At 38.0% G+C, this 18724-nt stretch overlaps 1 protein-coding gene across 4 annotated transcripts in view; it reads left to right on the top strand.

The window, feature by feature from the left end:
* The window catches only part of TBX4 (T-box transcription factor 4), a 336315-nt gene extending 324916 nt beyond the window's left edge, over positions 1 to 11399 (top strand). For 2 of the 4 annotated variants that reach the window (XM_077299628.1, XM_077299627.1), the window contains exons 7-9: positions 5430 to 5518; positions 6244 to 6503; positions 9913 to 11399. In XM_077299628.1, coding sequence (XP_077155743.1) covers positions 5430 to 5518; positions 6244 to 6503; positions 9913 to 10535 — 972 coding nt within the window. In that variant the 3' untranslated portion in view covers positions 10536 to 11399. The remainder of the gene's footprint in view (positions 1 to 5429; positions 5519 to 6243; positions 6504 to 9912) is intronic. The other 2 variants (XM_077299630.1, XM_077299629.1) reach the window with 2 other exon arrangements.
* Positions 11400 to 18724: the final 7325 nt, after the last annotated feature.

The following is an 18724-nucleotide window of genomic DNA, read 5'->3' as shown; positions in this document are numbered from 1 at the left end:
CCCCATTTGCCGCATTAAAAAATGTTTTCCTATTTTCCTCCCCAAAATATGGGGTGCGTCTTATGGTCCGGTGGATCTTACAGTCCGCCATATATGGTAATTTATATTTTATTTGTACATGGCATGTCATCAAAAGGGAATTAATAAATACAAATACTAATCATAGCGAGCAAAGTGTATTCTTAGTTTTTTGTGGGGAGTGAGAGCATGTGAAAATATTAAATGGGCAAGTCTATCAAATTTACTTACAAAAAAAAACCTATCTGCTGACTCAAAATTAGTCTCATATTTGTATGTATATTCCAAAGAGTAAGTCATTGCTTTCTTTTAGAGCAAAGACTATGGACACAATATGACAAATCTTAAAATATCCCATGAAATTATTCTTCTGATTGTGGTGATTGTACCATTATTTTCAATTTAGTGTTTTATTTCTTTACACAATACCACAATATCTATTTAATGTACATATTTGTACATAGCTTAATATATTAAAATAAAAACATATTTTTTCTAAGAGTGTCGAAAGCTAAATAGTATTTAATATTTGTTTTAAATGTATGTTATCCCATTACTTATATTATTTTGCTTGTCCCTATATGTTCTGGTTGTAAAAAAAAGTACAGTATATAAACATAAGCAAATTATTTCTTTCTCTTCTTCTTGAAAAATATAAAATCCCAGCAAATGGCAAGCTCTGCTTAAAAAAATTGCTTTTTTAAATACATAAGTATAACCAATAAACTGTGGTGACTGTATACTGTACCTGTAGCAGATATTGATATAAGTGGAGTAGGTTTTTATGAACACATTAGATCCTACCTATAAAAAATATGGTGTCTTTATTAGAGATGACTAGATCTGATGATATTCAAACTTTCCAAATCTGCCCGACTTTACTGGGATATTTGATTTGCAGCAAATTTATTGTCCACAAACTAAATGTCCCTTATTATGCTCTGGGGTCTGAAAAGACCTCAGAGCAAAAGAAACGTAAGATGTAGAAATACATACAACTAACACTCACCTCACTGATCACCAGTGCTGTTCATTGTCCCCCATACAGTACTCAATGTCTCTAGGATATATTCATGCAAGGCCGAGACTCCCAGCATGAGTAGGGACATCCCGGACCTAATCATGGACGGAAGAACTGGCCTACAGTGCACGTTGCAAGATTGCAGTGAATGTTCTGATGTCACTTTTTCGCCAGGACCTTACAGCGCACATGCGCAGAGATATTTTAGTGCACTGTAAATAGATTCAGAGACTGTATGGGCAGAGAATGCAGCCAATATTGTCAGGAGGTGTTGTATTAGCTTTTTTTAACTTTTGACTTCACTACAGTTCTGAAAAATGACATTCGGATTATTATCATTATTATTATTACTTATTTATATAGCACCATTAATTTCATGGTGCCGTACATAAGAAGGGGTTACATACAAAGTTATAGATATTGTTTTCAGTAAACAAATTTACGATGACAAACTGCTACAGAGGGGAGAGGACCCTGTCGTTATGGACTTACATTCTACTGGATAATGGGGAAGAAACAGAAGGTCGGGGTGCAGCAGCTCTGGTGGTGGTGAGGCGGCAGCTCGAGTGGAGGTGAGGCGGCAGTATGGTTATTGCAGGCTGTAAGCTTTCCTGAAGAGATGGGTTTTCAGGTTCCGTCTGAAGGATCCGAGGCTGGTGGATAATCAGACGTGTTGAGGCGTGGAATTCCAGCGGATGGGGGATATTCGGGAGAAACCTTGGAGGCGGTTGTGTAAGGAACAAATAAGTGTGGAGGAGAGTAGGAGGTCTTGGGAGGATCAAAGATTACGTGAGGGAAGATATTGGGAGATTAGAGATATAGGGAGGGGACAGGTTGTGGATGGCATTGTAGGTCAGTGTTAGTAGTTTGAACTGGATTTGTTGGGGAATTGGAAGCCAGTGGAGGGATTTGCAGAGGGGAGATACAGGGGAGTAGTGAGAAGAGAGGTGGATTAGTGGGGCAGCAGAGACATTATTATTATTATTTATTTATATAGCACCATTAAATCCATGGTGCTGTACATGAGAAAGGGGTTACATACAGGGTTATAGATATCATTTACAGTAAACAGGTTTACAGTGACAGACTGGTACAGAGGGGAGAGAACCCTGTCCTTGCGGACTTACATTCTATGGGATAGTGGGGAAGAGACAGAAGGTAGGGGTGAGGCGGCGGCTCTGGCAGTGGTGAGGCGGCGGCTCTGGCAGTGGTGAGGCGGTGGCTCTGGCGGTGGTGAGGCCAGAGTTGAGGACAGACTGGAGTGGTGCAAGAGGGTTAGCGGGGAGCGTGTTGCAATAGACAAGGCGGGAGATGATGAGGGCATGCACAAGAGTTTTAGTAGATTGAGGGCTGAGGAAGGGATGGAATCTGGAAATATTTTTGAGTTGGAGGCAACAGGAGGTGGCAAGAGTTTGGACGTGCGGTTTGAAGGACAGGGCAGAGTCGAAAGTTACTCCGAGGCAGCGGATTTCAGGTGCGGGAGAGAGAATGATGCCGTTTACCATGATAGGTTGGGTAGGGGAGATACGCGAGATGGAGGAAAGATGATGAGTTCAGTTTTGTCTACATTGAGTTTTAGGAAGCGAGAGGTGAAGGAGGATATAGCTGATAGACACTCTGGGATTCTGGACAGCAGAGAGGTGACATCTGGGCCAGAGAGATAGATCTGAGTGTCATCCGCATACAGGTGATACTGGAAGCCATGGGACTTTATGCATTGTCCTAGGCCAAGGGTATAGATGGAAAAAAGTAGGGGCCCCAGGACAGAGCCTTGGGGGACTCCAACAGAGAGAGGGCGGGGTGAGGAGGTATTGTCGGAGTGGGATACGTTAAATGTGCAGTCGGAAAGGTATGAGAGAATCCAGGACAAGGCAATGTCTTTGATGCCAAGGTGAGAAAGAATCTGTAGCAGTAGGCAATGGTAAACTGTGTCAAAGGCAGAGGACAGGTCGAGAAGGAGGAGGATGGAGAACTGTCTGTTAGCTTTGGCTGTAAGTCATTAGTAATTTTGTCAGGGCAGTTTCGGTGGAGTGGTGGTGGCGGAAGCCAGATTGGAGGTTGTCAAGGAGAGAGTTAGATGAGAGGTGGGAGGAAAGTTGAGCATGGACATGCTGCTCAAGGAGTTTGGAAGCAAGTGGGAGCAGTGATATGGGGCGATAGCTCGGCATAGCAGTTGGGTCAAGGTTAGTTTTTTTGAAGTTGGGTGTGATAGTGGCATGTTTGAAGGCAGAGGGGATGGTACCAGAAGATAGCGATTGGTTTAAGAGATAAGTTAGGGCTGGAATGAGCATGTTAGTGAGGTTGGGGAGCAGGTGGGAAGGGATGGGGTCAAGTGTACAGGTGGTGAGGTGTGATTTGGAAAGGAGGTGGGTATGCTCTCCTACAGTGATGTTGGAGAGGGAGGTTATTAGGGAAGGGCAGAGGTCTGGTATATGGAGTGGTTGGGGTGGTGGAACACTAAAGGTTTGCCTTGTTTGGTCGATCTTATTTTTGAAGTAGGTGGCAAAGTCCTCGGCGGAGATGAGGGGAGTTGGAGGTGGCAGTGGTGGGCGGAGGAGAGAGCTGAATGGGCTGAACAGCTGTTTTGGGTTGTAGGATAATGAAGATGCATAGTTTGTGAAATAGGTCTGTTTAGCAGAGGTGAGGGCTAATTTAAAGGCAAGTGTAGCTTGCTTGAAAGTAGTGAAGTCGTCTGGCAGGCGTGTTTTCTTCCAATGCCGATCCACGACCCTGGATGCTTGTCAAAATATGGCTGATGTGAGGGTAGCATTGTAGAAAGTGATGGCGCTGTCCGTGTCATGGAGTGAAGATATGGAGGACAGAGGTAGAAGAGAGTCTAAGAGTCTGTGAATGTCTAGGTGTGTGAGGTTTCTGCGAGGATGTGCTAGTGGCTGAACATGGGGGGCAGGTGAGGAGGACAGAGATGAGAAGGTGAGTAGATGGTGGTCAGATGGAGGTTGTGAGATTAGATAGGGAACAGAGGCAAGTGAAGATGAGGTCTTGTGTATGTCCGTTTGTGTGGGTGGCTGTGGAGGACCACTGAGTAAGTCCAAAGGATGAGGTAAGGGACAGGAGTTTGGAGGCTGCTGGCTGGTGGGTGTCAGTAGGAATATTAAAGTGCTTCAAGAGAAGGATGGGTGTGAACGGCACTGAATGCTGTACTTCACATAGAGATATATAGGTATACTTGATCCTTTGCAGATCAGGACATTCAGAGGTTAGTTACTGACATGGGTACTGCACAACTTATAAAATAGAAAGTCCATGAAGTAAATGAGAGAAGAAAAAGTGGCACTCACCCTTCTGTGCAGTATAAATGTTGTCCTTTATTTGCGATTAGCAGATTACAGACATTTTCTGCAGTGGCTGGTGAGGAGAGGGGTGTGGGGAGTGAACGACTGGACAACGGCCGTTTCACGCTCTTGCGCTTCTACGGGTCCATGGAATATTAAAGTCACCCATGATGATGGTGGGGATGTCAGCAGAGAGAAAGTGAAGAAGCCTATCTTCATCTGCATGGCCTTTCGCCATCTTGTTGAATCCGTGAGGAGCAAGTCACAAAACAATCTTTATTATGGAGAATACTGGGTAGCAGGGTGACTCAGTGGTTAGCACTGTTGCTTTGTAGTTCAAATCCCAACAAGGACAACATCTGCAAGGAGTTTGTATGTTCTCCATGTTTGAGTGGGTTTTCTCTGGTTTCCTCCCATATTCCAAAGACATATTGGTAGGAAATATAGAACGTAAGTCCTAAAGGGACAGTGATGATAATGTCTGTAAAGCACTGTAGAATTAATGGTGTTATATAAGCGAGTAGTATTATAACAAAAAATGAAAAAAGATTTTTGTAAAATTAGAGTACAATTTAATTTAATTTGAATAATTTCTCCCAAGTCTCGTCTTGATGCCATCATAGTTTTAGAAAAAAAATCCAAACATCAGCCAAATTCATTTCTTTTGTAGTCAGCATGTGTCTATGTTTCAGTGTGAGAGGCTTCTTCGAAAACCAGTATGGCCATGTCATGTTATGCAGAAGCACTGGGGAAATATATTGCATCAGTATTAAAGCACTTTATTCATTAGTCTTGTCCAATTACAAAACAGCTTGCTTTTCAATTGAAGGAGATTGATGGATAGGTCTGGTCTCATTTTCCTCCATCAGCAGTAATGTTGTGGACAGTAGAAGCATGCAAGCATGGAAGGCTAGAGTAATAAGTGATGGAGCAGAACCTGTAATACTTAAAAATTATTAAGTGCCACAAAATCAAAACCTCATTACATTTGCTAAAATAAAGAAAAAGTGGACATCCTTTCAATATGACTTCATAAAAATGCATATTTTGCATGCAGTTCATTTCTATGGATCAATATTTTTTTTTCTATTTTTTAGATTACACAGTTGAAAATTGAAAATAATCCTTTTGCCAAAGGTTTTAGAGGAAGTGATGACAGTGACTTGCGAGTAGCTCGACTGCAAAGGTACCAAATCTAGACTACAGTATTTAGTATTTTATATCTACAGCTCTTATAGAGACCTATGTTACTCCATGAGATAAATTAAATAATTCCTGCACTAATATTTGAATAATTAAATATTTCAGCTTTATTTATAAAATCCATTATAGACTGAATGTGCCTTTTAAATGGAAGCTCTAAGTCATAACACAGACAATGTTTATTTGCAGTGTGTATTGTAACCATTGAAACACAGATTTTTTTTTTTAATTTATTTTTTATTGAAACCATTTGCAAACTTGTTTAACTTTTTGTTTTACCTGCATCAGAGCCATAAATGCAAAAAAGTGGCAATGGTGGACATACCTTTTAAAAGTTATCCTTGAGGAAGAATATAATGGATGCATACTAACTGTATGCAGATGCAATGTGCAATAATATGATGGCTGGCTGACAACAGTTATGAGATACCTCTTGGAATCCAACATGTCTGATGCTTTTTTTTCCACCACAACCAGCCAATAAAGGTCAATTGGCTGAATCGTGCAACATTTGTCTGATGTGATCAGGTCTAATCATATAATATTTTTCTGTTATTCAGCAGTTTTGTTTTACATTAAGGGGCATAAAGTGTAACATAATCTTAATATCTTCTAGTATTAGAGCAAATGTATATTTTACGACAGCATTTGTCAAGAAAGTTTTATGAATGCGACCATAGTAAATAACTAACTATTATTTCTCCCCAGTAAAGAATATCCTGTGATATCTAAAAGTATCATGAGACAACGACTGATATCAAGTCATCCAGGGCAGCTGACAAGCAAGTCCGACCTTAATGCGCTCCATAGTGGCCACCAAGGTTTACAGCATTATCAGTATGAGAATGGGGCTCACATGCAGTTTGGTGCGGCTGATGCTCAAGATCTGCCTCTCAACTCCTTCACAGCTCAGAGGGACTCGGGGCTCTTCTATCACTGTTTAAAAAGAAGAGGTATTGTACGACTAGGTTGGGAGATTTTTTTCAATAATTGCTTACATACAGGCATTTAATGAATTGCAAAATTTGACATACAAACTTCTCTGCAAAGTAATTGCTTGCATTGTTCTGAAACCATTGTTTTAGTTGTTTTACAATGCTCTCATTAGTGTAACTTCAATGACAAGAGCTTTATTGATGAGGCTTCTGCATTCCTGAACTGCCGAATCAATCAACTAGCTCCTGCAGCATCTTCCATTTTTAGTTCCAAACTTTATATGGAAGAGCTCATGCTTTAAACCTCTGGTCTATCAGAAGAGGCACCAGTAGTTCCGGAAGGTAGAAGAAGGTTCTCTGGGTTCTTTTCCAGCAGTCACGGATTACTGATGTGAGTGCTGCACCAGAGTCCTCCTGGATATCAATTCTGTCATCTCTGCTCACTGGAGTTACACTTTACATTAGTGGTCTCTAAATATAAACGGCAGAGAAATCATTGGAGGAAAACATAAACTTCTTTGAGCTTCGCAAGGTTATAGTGTCCAATCGTACAGTATGATGTGACTATATATTTGGCTTGTATTACGAATATTAGATTGTGGAACCACCAATTAAAATTATAAGAGCATTTTACATGACAAGATAAATTGGTGAGAACAGCGATATCTTGAGCCTTAATGTTTGAAAAAAAATGCATTCATATGTAACAATAATGGTACTTTTTTGTATTATCAATTTTGTGTCATTCCTTTTCTGCCTTCGCCAACATTTCTACAACTTTTGTCTCTTTTGCTATTAACAATCTTTAGGACATCATAAAATATTTGTTGTCTTATTCCCATGAACATAAAATTGTCACAAAGCAATTTGTCCATTATCTTCAATATGAACTTTAATAACAAGAAGTTGGTACTACATGTTACTACAACAGTATCATTACCAACTCCTTGTTATTATAGTTTTATCATACTGAAAACAATGGACAAATTGCTCTGTGACAATTTTATGTGATACAAATAAATGCCGTAAAAATAGACAGGTTAATGTTACAAATTCAAGGCAGTAGAAATTTACAGGCAATGTACTGTAATTGACCTTAAACATAAAGGTAGAGTGACACATGCAGGTTTTGTTTTAGTTTTAAGCACACATATGGCCAGAAGTTAACCCAGAGAGAAGGGAAAATATAAAGTAAATACAGATACTCTCATTATTGAAATTAGAATCAGAAGAGGGAAAAGTTATGGAATTCTGAAAATCACGGGGTGGGTAGACATGTTATTTATATGCAAATTATGAAAAAATTGCAAACACACATCGAAATACATGCCCTTAAATGCTTTAGCATTCTATCATTGAGTTTATTAATGGTTGTTTAAAAAACACTCTGCCATTTTGATTGCATTTGGGCAGGCAAATCACCAAGATCTGCAGCTGTGAGCTCGCATTGCAATTGCTGACCAATGACATCCAAAATATGCTAGATAGGAGACAAGTCTAAAAATGCTGCAGGTCATGGTGGCACGTTTAAGCCACAGAAGTACAAGCAGCATGCGGCTTGGAATTGTTGTGTGGAAAAACAGCAAAACAGCAGCCGAGACCCTGGAGAAATGCTTCCATCACCAAATCAATCTAAAGCCGAATTGTTAGTGTACCTTGAATGACGGGGTATGGCTAATGTATATTTTGCCAGCCCACACCATAATCTTGGAAGTAGAACCAGTGTGGCATTTTCTCATGATGGCTTCTTCAAGGTGTTGCCCGAGTGGTTTCATCAGATTCAAGAATGTTGCATGGTGATCCATTCTGTACTGAAAGTGAAATTTGACATCACATACCAAGCCTACAGTATCAAATAGTGTCTACACAAACAATCACAAGATATTTGCATGACATAGGGATACAAGCCAGACATCCAGCTACAGGTGAACCATTGACATCATACCACCGCTCTCAATGGCTAACATGGTCTAATGCAAAATGGCAGTGGAAGCTGGAATGGAGGTCTATCTTCTTCAGAAATTAGGTTTGTTTTTTGTCTTGAACGTGATTATATTTGGAGATTGGTCTGGAGACCACATGTGCAATGTCATGAAGACATCTTCATGGGGGAAATGTGAAAGTGTCCCATTAACCATTTTTCAACACAATATTAGGCGGCGTGTTGTTGCTCCTATTATTGTGAGCAGTCTGTGTGGCTTAAAATATGCTTCAATGGCCATTCAACGTCTCCGGGCTTGTCTCCCTTTGACCACCTTTGGGATATCAATGGGTGGCAATTGCGCAGGGAGATGCCAGCAACCCAAGTGTTTTCAGTGTGGCAGAACATTCTACAGACAACCATTAAAAATAATAATAATAATAATAATAATAATAATATAATAATAAGGTCCCTGTTATTGCCACCTTGTTGCACCTGTGAATCTCAGCAACAGAATGAGGAGGCCATGATTCACTCTATTTACTGCAATACTGTGGTACTGCAGTATATAGTGTAAGTAATCAGATAAGTGCAGGTTCAAATTCCATATGGGAACTAAAAGGTAAAGTAAAAAATAAAACATAGTTTTACAAACTAGAAAAAAAAATTTTTTTGAATCACCTTTTTTTCCAACCATTAATATATACATATATATATAAATATATATATATTTTTAAGTATAAACACGTTTGATGTGTATACTTGAAAACACTATCTGTTAAGTTTCAGTCTCAAAATTTTAAACCAATTAACCCATACATTTAACATTGTAAAGAGAAAGGACATTAAAACACCAGAATTGTGGTCTTCTTTACCACACCTTCATAAAAAATGCAATAAAAAGCACTCAAAATGTTGTATGTGCCCCAAATTTGTATCAATAAAACTGTTAGCTTGTTCAGGTTTCAGGCAAAAGTCTGCAGTCACTATATGTGATTACAGACATTTGAATCCTCAAATCATGTGAACCGCTCTCTGTCAGAATTCTCCAATTCCAGTGGCGAGAGCAAGTGGTCCTGTGATCGCAAGTATGCAATATGTAAACTCCCAGCAACCTTCCGACTAGACATGCATGGCCTCGCTCAGTGAAAGTGAATTGAGCAAGGCTGTGCATGTCTAGTCGAAATGTGGCGATAAGATTGCATATTGCATATTTGTGGTCACATGACCACCCGCTCTCGCCATCTGAGTAACCAGAAGGGGAAGTTTGTGGTGTGTGAGAATTCAAAAGTCTGCAGTCACATAGAGTGACTACAAGTATTTGTCACAAACTTCGACAACCCCTTTATTTATGGTTTATCTTTACTAATCATCAAAGTCCTTGCTATATTGTTCTTTAGTTTACTGATAATATTAAAACTACCATTTGTGGAGACTTATAAGTTATCTGTGGCAAGTAGAATAGTTTTCAGTCTTATGTCTGGTGAGCATTGCCTTAAGATTTAGTTCTCTCTTTTACAGAGGGTGCGCGTCACCTAGACCTTCCTTGCAAGCGATCTTATCTAGACCCCTCTTCTTCTATGGCAGATGATCACTACTTTCGTTCACCACCACCATATGACCAACAGATGCTAAGCCCACCTTACCGCAATGAAGTGGCACCAAGAGATGCTTGTATGTACTCTACTTCCGGAGCTGAAATTGCTGGAGTATCAGGTGTTGATGATTTACCTCCTCCACCACCACCTTTAAGTTGCAACATGTGGACTTCAGTTTCACCCTACACAAGTTATAGTGTACAGACAATGGAAACTGTTCCATACCAGCCTTTTCCAACTCATTTTACCACCACCACCATGATGCCTCGCCTTCCAACAATTGCAAGCCAAGGATCACAACCACCAAGCGAATCCCACTTTAGTGTATACAATCAGCTTTCACAGTCTCAAGTACGAGAGAGAGTTCCAAGCTCATCCTTCCAGCGTGAGAGGGTACACCCATCTTTATGTGAAAGAAAGCCCCCATCGCCACACATAAACACAGCAAATGAATTTTTATATTCCCAAAGTTTTTCTTTATCCAGAGAATCTTCACTACAGTATCATTCAGGCATGGGGACTGTGGAAAACTGGACTGATGGATGACTGCACTTCCAACATATACCATATTTGAGAAATATTCTATTGACCCATACAATCTGATCTGTTAATACCTGTGGGTACCTGCACTTCAGTAAACTTACACCTATGAATGAAACAAAGAGTTATTTTTAGTCGAAACAGGGTAAATCACCCATCTAGTTGTTTTTGCTGTGGATGATTCATTTGGGTTAACCCAGATTGCTATAATAGCAAAAAACACATCAAACTAACTAGTAGAAATTGCCTGGAATCACTAAAACTTTGCATGCTGAATAGCTATTTATACCTATATATATATGTGTATATGTATATATATTTTTAAATATATATATATATCTATCACAAATGCAAGCCACATGTCCAATGAAGCTTTGCTTATAAAGATGAGATGCTTAATAAAATTGTGAATGTTGCCAGGGTTCAAGGAGACATCTATTTAAGATTTTTTTTTATAATGATGTAAGAAAAATACAAAGGATTGCGTGAAAAAAATGACATTTATATATATATAAATATCTATGGGAAGACACTTTATGAGAAATCTAGCTAACGTCAAACAACTTGGAAATGATTCTCTTCTTAAATAGCATGGACTTACTAAATGAAAAGATAAAAAGACAGAAGACAATTTTGGCTGAGATCATAAGACCAGTTGTCTTCTCATTGATCTCTGTCTACAGAATGTGTAGAGATACAGTATGAATTTCTGAAGCTAATGTAAAAACTAGATTATATTGTACTTTTTTTTACTTTCTTCCATCACTCTTACATTTTTAACAAAATGGCACCAACAATTTCAGATATATTTCCAGGATAGAATAGCTTTCTTTGATTGGCCATTTTTTTCTGCTGGAATAGTGAAAAACATTAAACTTATGTTTCAAATTATGACTGATTGACTAACTGGTTATTGTATCACAATATGTACAGTTTAGTATGTCTTACAATGTACAGTGTTATTTATTTATTTATCATTTATTATGCTTTTGCTTATATAGTGCTATCTGATTCTGCAGTGATTTACACACATCATTAACGCTGTGCCCAATGGGGCTCACAATCTAAATTCCATATCAGTATATCTTTGGATATAGATAAAAAATATTCTAACTTGATATTCTAACTTGAACAGTACTGACAAATCCAGTTACTAAAAGGGTTGTCCAGAACTAAGATATAATGTATATAGCCTGTCCTTATAATAGAGTATCAAAATCAGATCAATGGGATCCAACACATAGAATTCCCACAGTTAGCTGATACAGTGAAGGAAATAATTATTTGATCCCTTGCTGATTTTGTAAGTTTGCCCACTTACAAAGACATGTACCTTTTAAGGGTAGGTTAATTTTAACATTGACTGATAGAATATCAAAAATAAAATCCAGAAACTCACATTGTATAAATTGTATGAATTTATTTGCATTTTGCTGTGAGAAATAAGTATTTGATTCCTCTGGCAAACAAGACTTAATACTTGGTGGTAAAACCCTTGTTGCCAAACACAGCAGTCAGACGTTTTGTGCAGTTAATTATGAGGTTTGCACACATATCAGGAGGAATTTTGGTCCACTCCTCTTTGCAGATCATTTCTAAATCATTAAGTTTTTGAGGTTGTTGCTTGTCAACTCAGAGCTTCAACTCCCTCCATAAGTTTTCTATGGGATTAAGGTCTGGAGACTGGCTAGGCAAGTCCATGACCTTAATGTGCTTCTTTTTGAGTCACTCTTTTGTTGCCTTGGCTGTATGTTTTGGGTCATTGTCTTGCTAGAAGACCCAACCATGACCCATTTTAAATATCCTGGTGAAGGGAAGAAGTTTGACATTCAGGTTTTACGGTACATAGCACTATCCATTCTTCCATTGATGCGGTGATGTAGTCCTGTGCCCTTAGCAGAGAAATACCCCCAAAACAATGTTTCCACCTCCATGCTTGACAGTGGGGACGGTGTTCTTTGGGTCATAGGCAGCATTTCTCTTCCTCCAAACATGGTGAGTTGAGTTAATACCAAAGAGCTTAATTTTTGTCTCATCTGACCACAGCACTTTCTCCCAATCACTCAAAGAATCATCCAGGTGTTCATTGGCAAACTTCAGACGGGCCTGCACATGTGCCTTCTTGAGCAGGGGGACCTTGCGGGCACTGCAGGATTTTAAACCTTTACAGCATAATGTGTTACCAATGGTTTTCTTGGTGACTGTGGTCTCAGCTGCCTTGAGATCATTAACAAGTTCCCCGTGTAGTTTTAGGCTGATCTCTCACCTTCCTCATGATCAAGGATACCCCATGAGGTGAGATTTAGCATGGTGCCCCAGATCGATGTTGATTAACAGTCATTTTGTATTTCTTTCATTTTCTTACTATTGCACCAACATCCTTATAAAGCTCTTTGGTCTTACCCATATTGTAGAGGTTAGAGTCTGACCGATTAAATGAGTCTGTGGACAGGAGTCTTTTATAAAGGTGACTATGTAAGACAGCTGGCTTTAATGCAGGTAACGAGTTGATTAGGAGCGTCTAACTGGTCTGTAGGAGCCAGAACTCTTAATGGTTGGTAGGTGATCAAATACTTATTTCTCACTGCAAAATGCAAATAAATTTATATAATTTATACAATGTGATTTTCTGGATTTTACTTTTGATATTCTATCTTTCAATGTTAAAATTAACCTACCCTTAAAATTATAGACTGTTCATGTCTTTGTCAGTGGGCAAACTTACAAAATCAGCAAGGGATCAAATTCTTATTTCCTCCACTGTAGCTGTGTCAAGGCTCCTTGAAGTTCACAAACTACTGGGGCAGAACATCATCTCTCCATTCACTGTGCCATTCTTGGGTAATGTAGCTCAGCTTCTATTGAAGTGAATATGATCTGAGCTACAGTGCCTGAGAATGGCAACCACACAGTATATGGAGCTGTTGTATCCTGTGCAATGTGAACTCACAAAGTTTTCACTAAGAGATGGATGTGCTATGTGTCCAACCCCACTAATAATTCTATCCCAAGGGTAAATCATCAATACGTTAGTCCCAAACAACTCCTTTAAAAGTCTTTTTTGGAACACTAAATTATTTAAAGAGGTCCTTTGATTGGATTTTTAAATTTCCACCAGTTTGCACTGTTTCAGAATCTGGAACAGTTTTTTGTTTTTTTCTGTGTCCCTCTGTTCCAAATGTATGCCTCTCAAAAAGAAAGATAATAATATTACCTTCAACCAAGTGGTCATATACCACAGACATAGCTTCTTTGTGTGCATTTGTTTTTCCTTCTTTAATGTTAGCCAATCAAAACACAACCATGCCCAGATAGAAGTTCAGTGGTATATGTCCAGTTGATTGAAGGGAAAATCTGCACCCTTATTACTGAACATTGCTATGGAATGGAGGAGCACAGGGGAAAAAGAAAAATTTCCATTTGATTCTAAAGAAAAGACTTTCAACTGGAATATGTAGTCTCACCAGTAAAAGCAACTCTCAAGTACAAATAAAAACGTTGACAATGCATAAATGACGTCATCAGTGCTGCCCCTACCAAAGGGGAGTAAAAGGTCTACTTTTTATGATTATAGCCCCTTGATTTCCACCACATGAAACTATTATTGCTATAGAAAATCATGTTTTCAGCAGTTGGTGACAATTTACTTAACCAATTTGTTTTGAGTTTCCAATGTTCTTTTGTTTAAATGAGGTCTATTGCCTACAACAACGTTCCAAAATGGTTTTGGAATGAAATTCTCAAAATCACATTTGAATATCATGCTGAAATCCACATACTTGTATTAAAACTTTTTATAGAATAGGCTCCACACATTAGTTGAAAGTTTTACTTTATTCGATGGAGGCCTCCTTATTTTGCCCCTATGATGATGGTGGAGAGAAGGATCAGGCAGTTTTAATTCAAATATCCAATCTTTTTGATCTTCCTCTTTCTCTCTTCACCCTCAAAATGTTGTATAGAGTTTCTCCTATTCTTTGGTTCTCACATATAATGACTGAATAGAAACATTACCTTATTCTCTTCTCTTATTCCCTTAAATTTGCCTTCCTATGAATTCCAGGTAAACAGAGATCCTTTACATATATTAAAAATGCAATAATCTCCTTTGCATTCATATTTTTATTTAAAAGAAAAATGAGAATAACTGGTTCAAACTCAGTAACAGGACAAAATATTGTATAAAAAGTAATGGATTTCTACTTGGACTTTGTGATCCTATTATCTTTTATGGGCAACATCAGCGTAGGCTTTGAGTGCAAATGCAAAACATTAATTTGATTCCTTCCCATGATGAGAACAGCTTTGCTTTTGTGCCACTTTAGTGTCGTTTGTCATACAAAACAATCCTGAGAAGTGCAGCCAATTGTTGCATACTCACGTACATTTAATTATTTCAGGAAGAAGGAGAATTTTAGTAACTTTCCAAGCAGATTTAAAAGCTATAAAAAAAGGTAAGTCAAAGAAATCAATGGAAAAAAAGCTTGGAAAAAAAGGTTTAAAATAAGCAATTTATGATTATTTGAGGTTCTACAGTACAAAGCTTTATTTCATCCTCGCAGATAGGATCTGGACAATGGAAGAAATGTAAATACATCTTTTTGATATATGGAGACAGAACTGCTGTTATTATAGAAGGATATCTTAATAGATAAAACTACTTGAGAAGGTTCTGTAAGTGTGACATGGGATGTAATAACTTTTGTGGACTGCACTGTTTCATTTGTCAAAATGACATAACATCAACAACACCCGACTAGACTACAGCTGCCAGCCTCCACCAAACAATTTATGGATTACTGGTCTGAAATCCAAGTGTGCAGTAAGGTTCTAGGCAAACATTACAGAGCTGCTAATAAGATTTTTTTTTTGCTTGTTTTTCTTTAGTTTATTCTGTGTCAGGCAGTGCCTACATTTACAATGACTCACCAAAACTTTTCTCTGCAGAACAAATATTAAATACATGATTTTTTTATTTCAAAGTTCAATTGCTGCTTCTACACCGCACAAAAAAATACATAGCCAGTATTCAGAATTTATTACATAGGCAGTGATATATTACAATCGCATTCATTATTATGGTGGATACACTTTGAAACCAAGCAGTAAAAAATGTTTGAATGTTCAGAAAAGAAAACAAAAAGAGAAATTAACAAATTCAGAAAACTGATGAGTGTACTGTTTCTAAAGGGTTTTGTCTCATAATTAATGGGGCACATTGATATTATAGGGAAGGGCTTCTCTGTAGCAGACCCTGAGCGTAAATACATTACAGAACTCTGTCTGACACTGATTTGAATGGTCAGTAATAAGACGACCTTTATCAGCTAAGCTGGCTAAGCCTCTTTCAAAACCCGTACTGAAGCGGAACTGGAAGGTATGAGTCCCACCACTAAATCTTCCTTATAACTCCAAAAAAAACCTGGCCCAGAACTATTATAAATAAACGGCTCAGCACATAAGCTGTTGCACCAATCAGTACTACCCGGATTTTAATATCTCACCTAGCTTAGCTTTCTGGGAGAGATATACACACCTTCCAGTATCATCAATGTTCAATAGATAATAAGAACTAAGTCAAACAAATAATTCAAAAACATTAGACTTTGTCCTATTTTTATTGATGAAAATTATCCAATATTACTGTAAGTGACAAAAGGATATAAAGCTTTAGAATTAGCAGACAATCTGAAGGCGAAATTAGAGTCTTTGTTTACAATAAATTAGATGACAATCAAGTGTGTCTTTTATTAAAAGATCAGGAATCCATCAAGTCTGATCTTCATAAAACATGTTTGTGGAAATGTATCATGGGTTAAACGAAGGTGATTACTGAAAACCTCTGAAGAATTGTTGATCCTGATCAGGCTGGAAAACGTAACAAAAGCATATGTAAAACATTTGGACTCCCCCCAATCTACAGTAATACAGGTTGTGTACAAATCTAGGAAATTCAAGACCATTCTTATCTTTCCCATGAGTGGTTGACCAACAAAGATCCTTCCACGAGACATGAATATAATAGTCCAAGGGTTCACAAAGGAACCCAAGGTAGCCTCTAAGGAACGAAAGGCCTCTCTCACATTAGTTAATGTTCATGAGTTCACCATGAGGAGGACACTAAGCAACAAGGGTATAGCAAGAGAATATAGCAAGTCTCTGTGATGTCTGTGGCCTATAGAAATGTATCTATCTGTAGCAACATGCTTTTACATGTCGTAAGACCCACTTACTCTACCTAAATGTGATGTAATTTACATCATGAACTCAAGAACATGGTAATCTTCTGGGTGAAATATTCTTGTGTGCACAAAGATGATAGTCAAAGCTATATTGCCTGTTACCTGGTCCAGACATAAGATCAGGAAAGTAGGTTTAAATACCTGATTGTCACACATCTCACTTCTAACAGTCCTGCTGAAAATCCTGACAATGTCTAAGTCTTGAAGATATTGTTGATCAAGTATAAACTATGCCTTGATACAGTAATTTGTCTATAATTTATTGATATAATTCCTTAAAATGGAAAAATGTTCACCTGAAATCACCTGAAATCTATCTAGGCTTTTAACCCCTTTCTGGCATTGGACATACTATTCCGTCCATGTGACCTGGGACTTAATTCCCATGAACGGAATAGTATGTCCAAACAGATCAGCCATATAAGCGATCAGCCTGCACAAAATGAGTGTCCCATAATGGGACACAGTGTAAAAGTTAGAATGAATTTAATTTTTTTTTTAATAATAGTAAAAATATTTTTAAAAATAATAATCAAATCAAATAAATCAATATTTATTCCATCAATAAACAAATATTTATATAAAAAAATCTAAACAATAAAAGTACACATATTTAGTATTGTCGCGTCCCTAACGACCCGACCTATAAAACTGTCCCACTAGTAAACCCCTTTAGTGAACACCATTGAAAAAAAAGGCAAGAAAACAGTGTTTTATCATCATACCGCAGAACAAAAAGTGGAATATCACGAGATCAAAAAGATGGATATAAATAAACGTGGTACCACTGAAAAGGCCATCTTGTCCCGCAAAAAACAATCTGTATATACAGTAGCTCCATCACCGGAAAAATAAAAAAGTTATAGCTCTCAGAATGAAGCGATGCAAAAATAATTACCTATTGTAAAAAATAGTTTTATTCTATAAAAGCGCCAAAACATAAAAAATGATATAAATGAGGTGTCACTGTCATTGTACTGACCCAAAGAATAAAACTGCTTTATCAATTTTACCACACGCGAAACAGAATAAACGCCCCCTCAAAAAGAATTTCATGAATTGCGGGTTTTTGTTCATTCTGCCTCACAAAAATCGGAATAAAAAGCGATCAAAAAATGTCATGTGCCCAAAAATGTTACCAATAAAAACATCATCTTGTCCTGCAAAAAACAAAATGTAACATGACTCTGTGGGCCAAAATATGGAAAAATTATATCTCTCAAAATGTGGTGATGCAAAAACTATTTTTTGCAAAAAAAGCGTCTTTTAGTGTGTGACAGCTGCCAAACTTAAAAACCCGCTATAAAAACCCACTATAAATAGTAAATAAAACCTTCCTTTTTCACCCCCTTAGTTATGAAAAAATAATAATAAAAAAAGTATTTATTTCCATTTTGCCTTTACAGGTAGGGTTAGGGCTAAAGTTAGGGTTAGGGCTAAAGTTAGGGTTAGGGTTGGGGCTAAAGTTAGGGTTGGGGTTGGGGTTAAAGTTAGGTTTAGGGCTGGTGCTAAAGTTAGGGTTACAGTTGGGATAAAGTTAGGGTTAGGGTTAGAGCTAAAGTTAGGGTTAGGGTTGGAGTTAGAGTTGGGGTTAGGGTTTGGGTTATGTTTACGGTTGGTGTATCAGCGTACTCAGCATAAATTGCACAATAAATTTTGGGGTCCAATTTCTCCTGTTACCCTTGTGAAAGTAAAAATCTGGGGGTGAAAAGATCATTTTTTGTGGAAAAAATATGATTTTTTTATTTTCATGGCTCTACATTATAAACTTCTGTGAAGCAGTTGGGGGTTCATAGTGCTCACTACACATCTAGATAAGCTCTTTGTGGGGTCTAGTTTCCAAAATGGGGTAACTTGTGGGGGGTTCCTACTGTTTAGACACATCTGTGGCTCGGCAAATGCAGCATGATGCCCACAGACCATTCCATCAAAGTCTGCATTCCAAAATAGCAC

The sequence above is a fragment of the Ranitomeya variabilis genome, chromosome 3 (genome assembly GCF_051348905.1).
Source record: "Ranitomeya variabilis isolate aRanVar5 chromosome 3, aRanVar5.hap1, whole genome shotgun sequence".
Taxonomy (NCBI): Eukaryota; Metazoa; Chordata; class Amphibia; order Anura; family Dendrobatidae; genus Ranitomeya; species Ranitomeya variabilis.
Note: the sequence above shows the minus strand (reverse complement) of the source record. Positions and strands in the feature narration are given on the sequence as shown.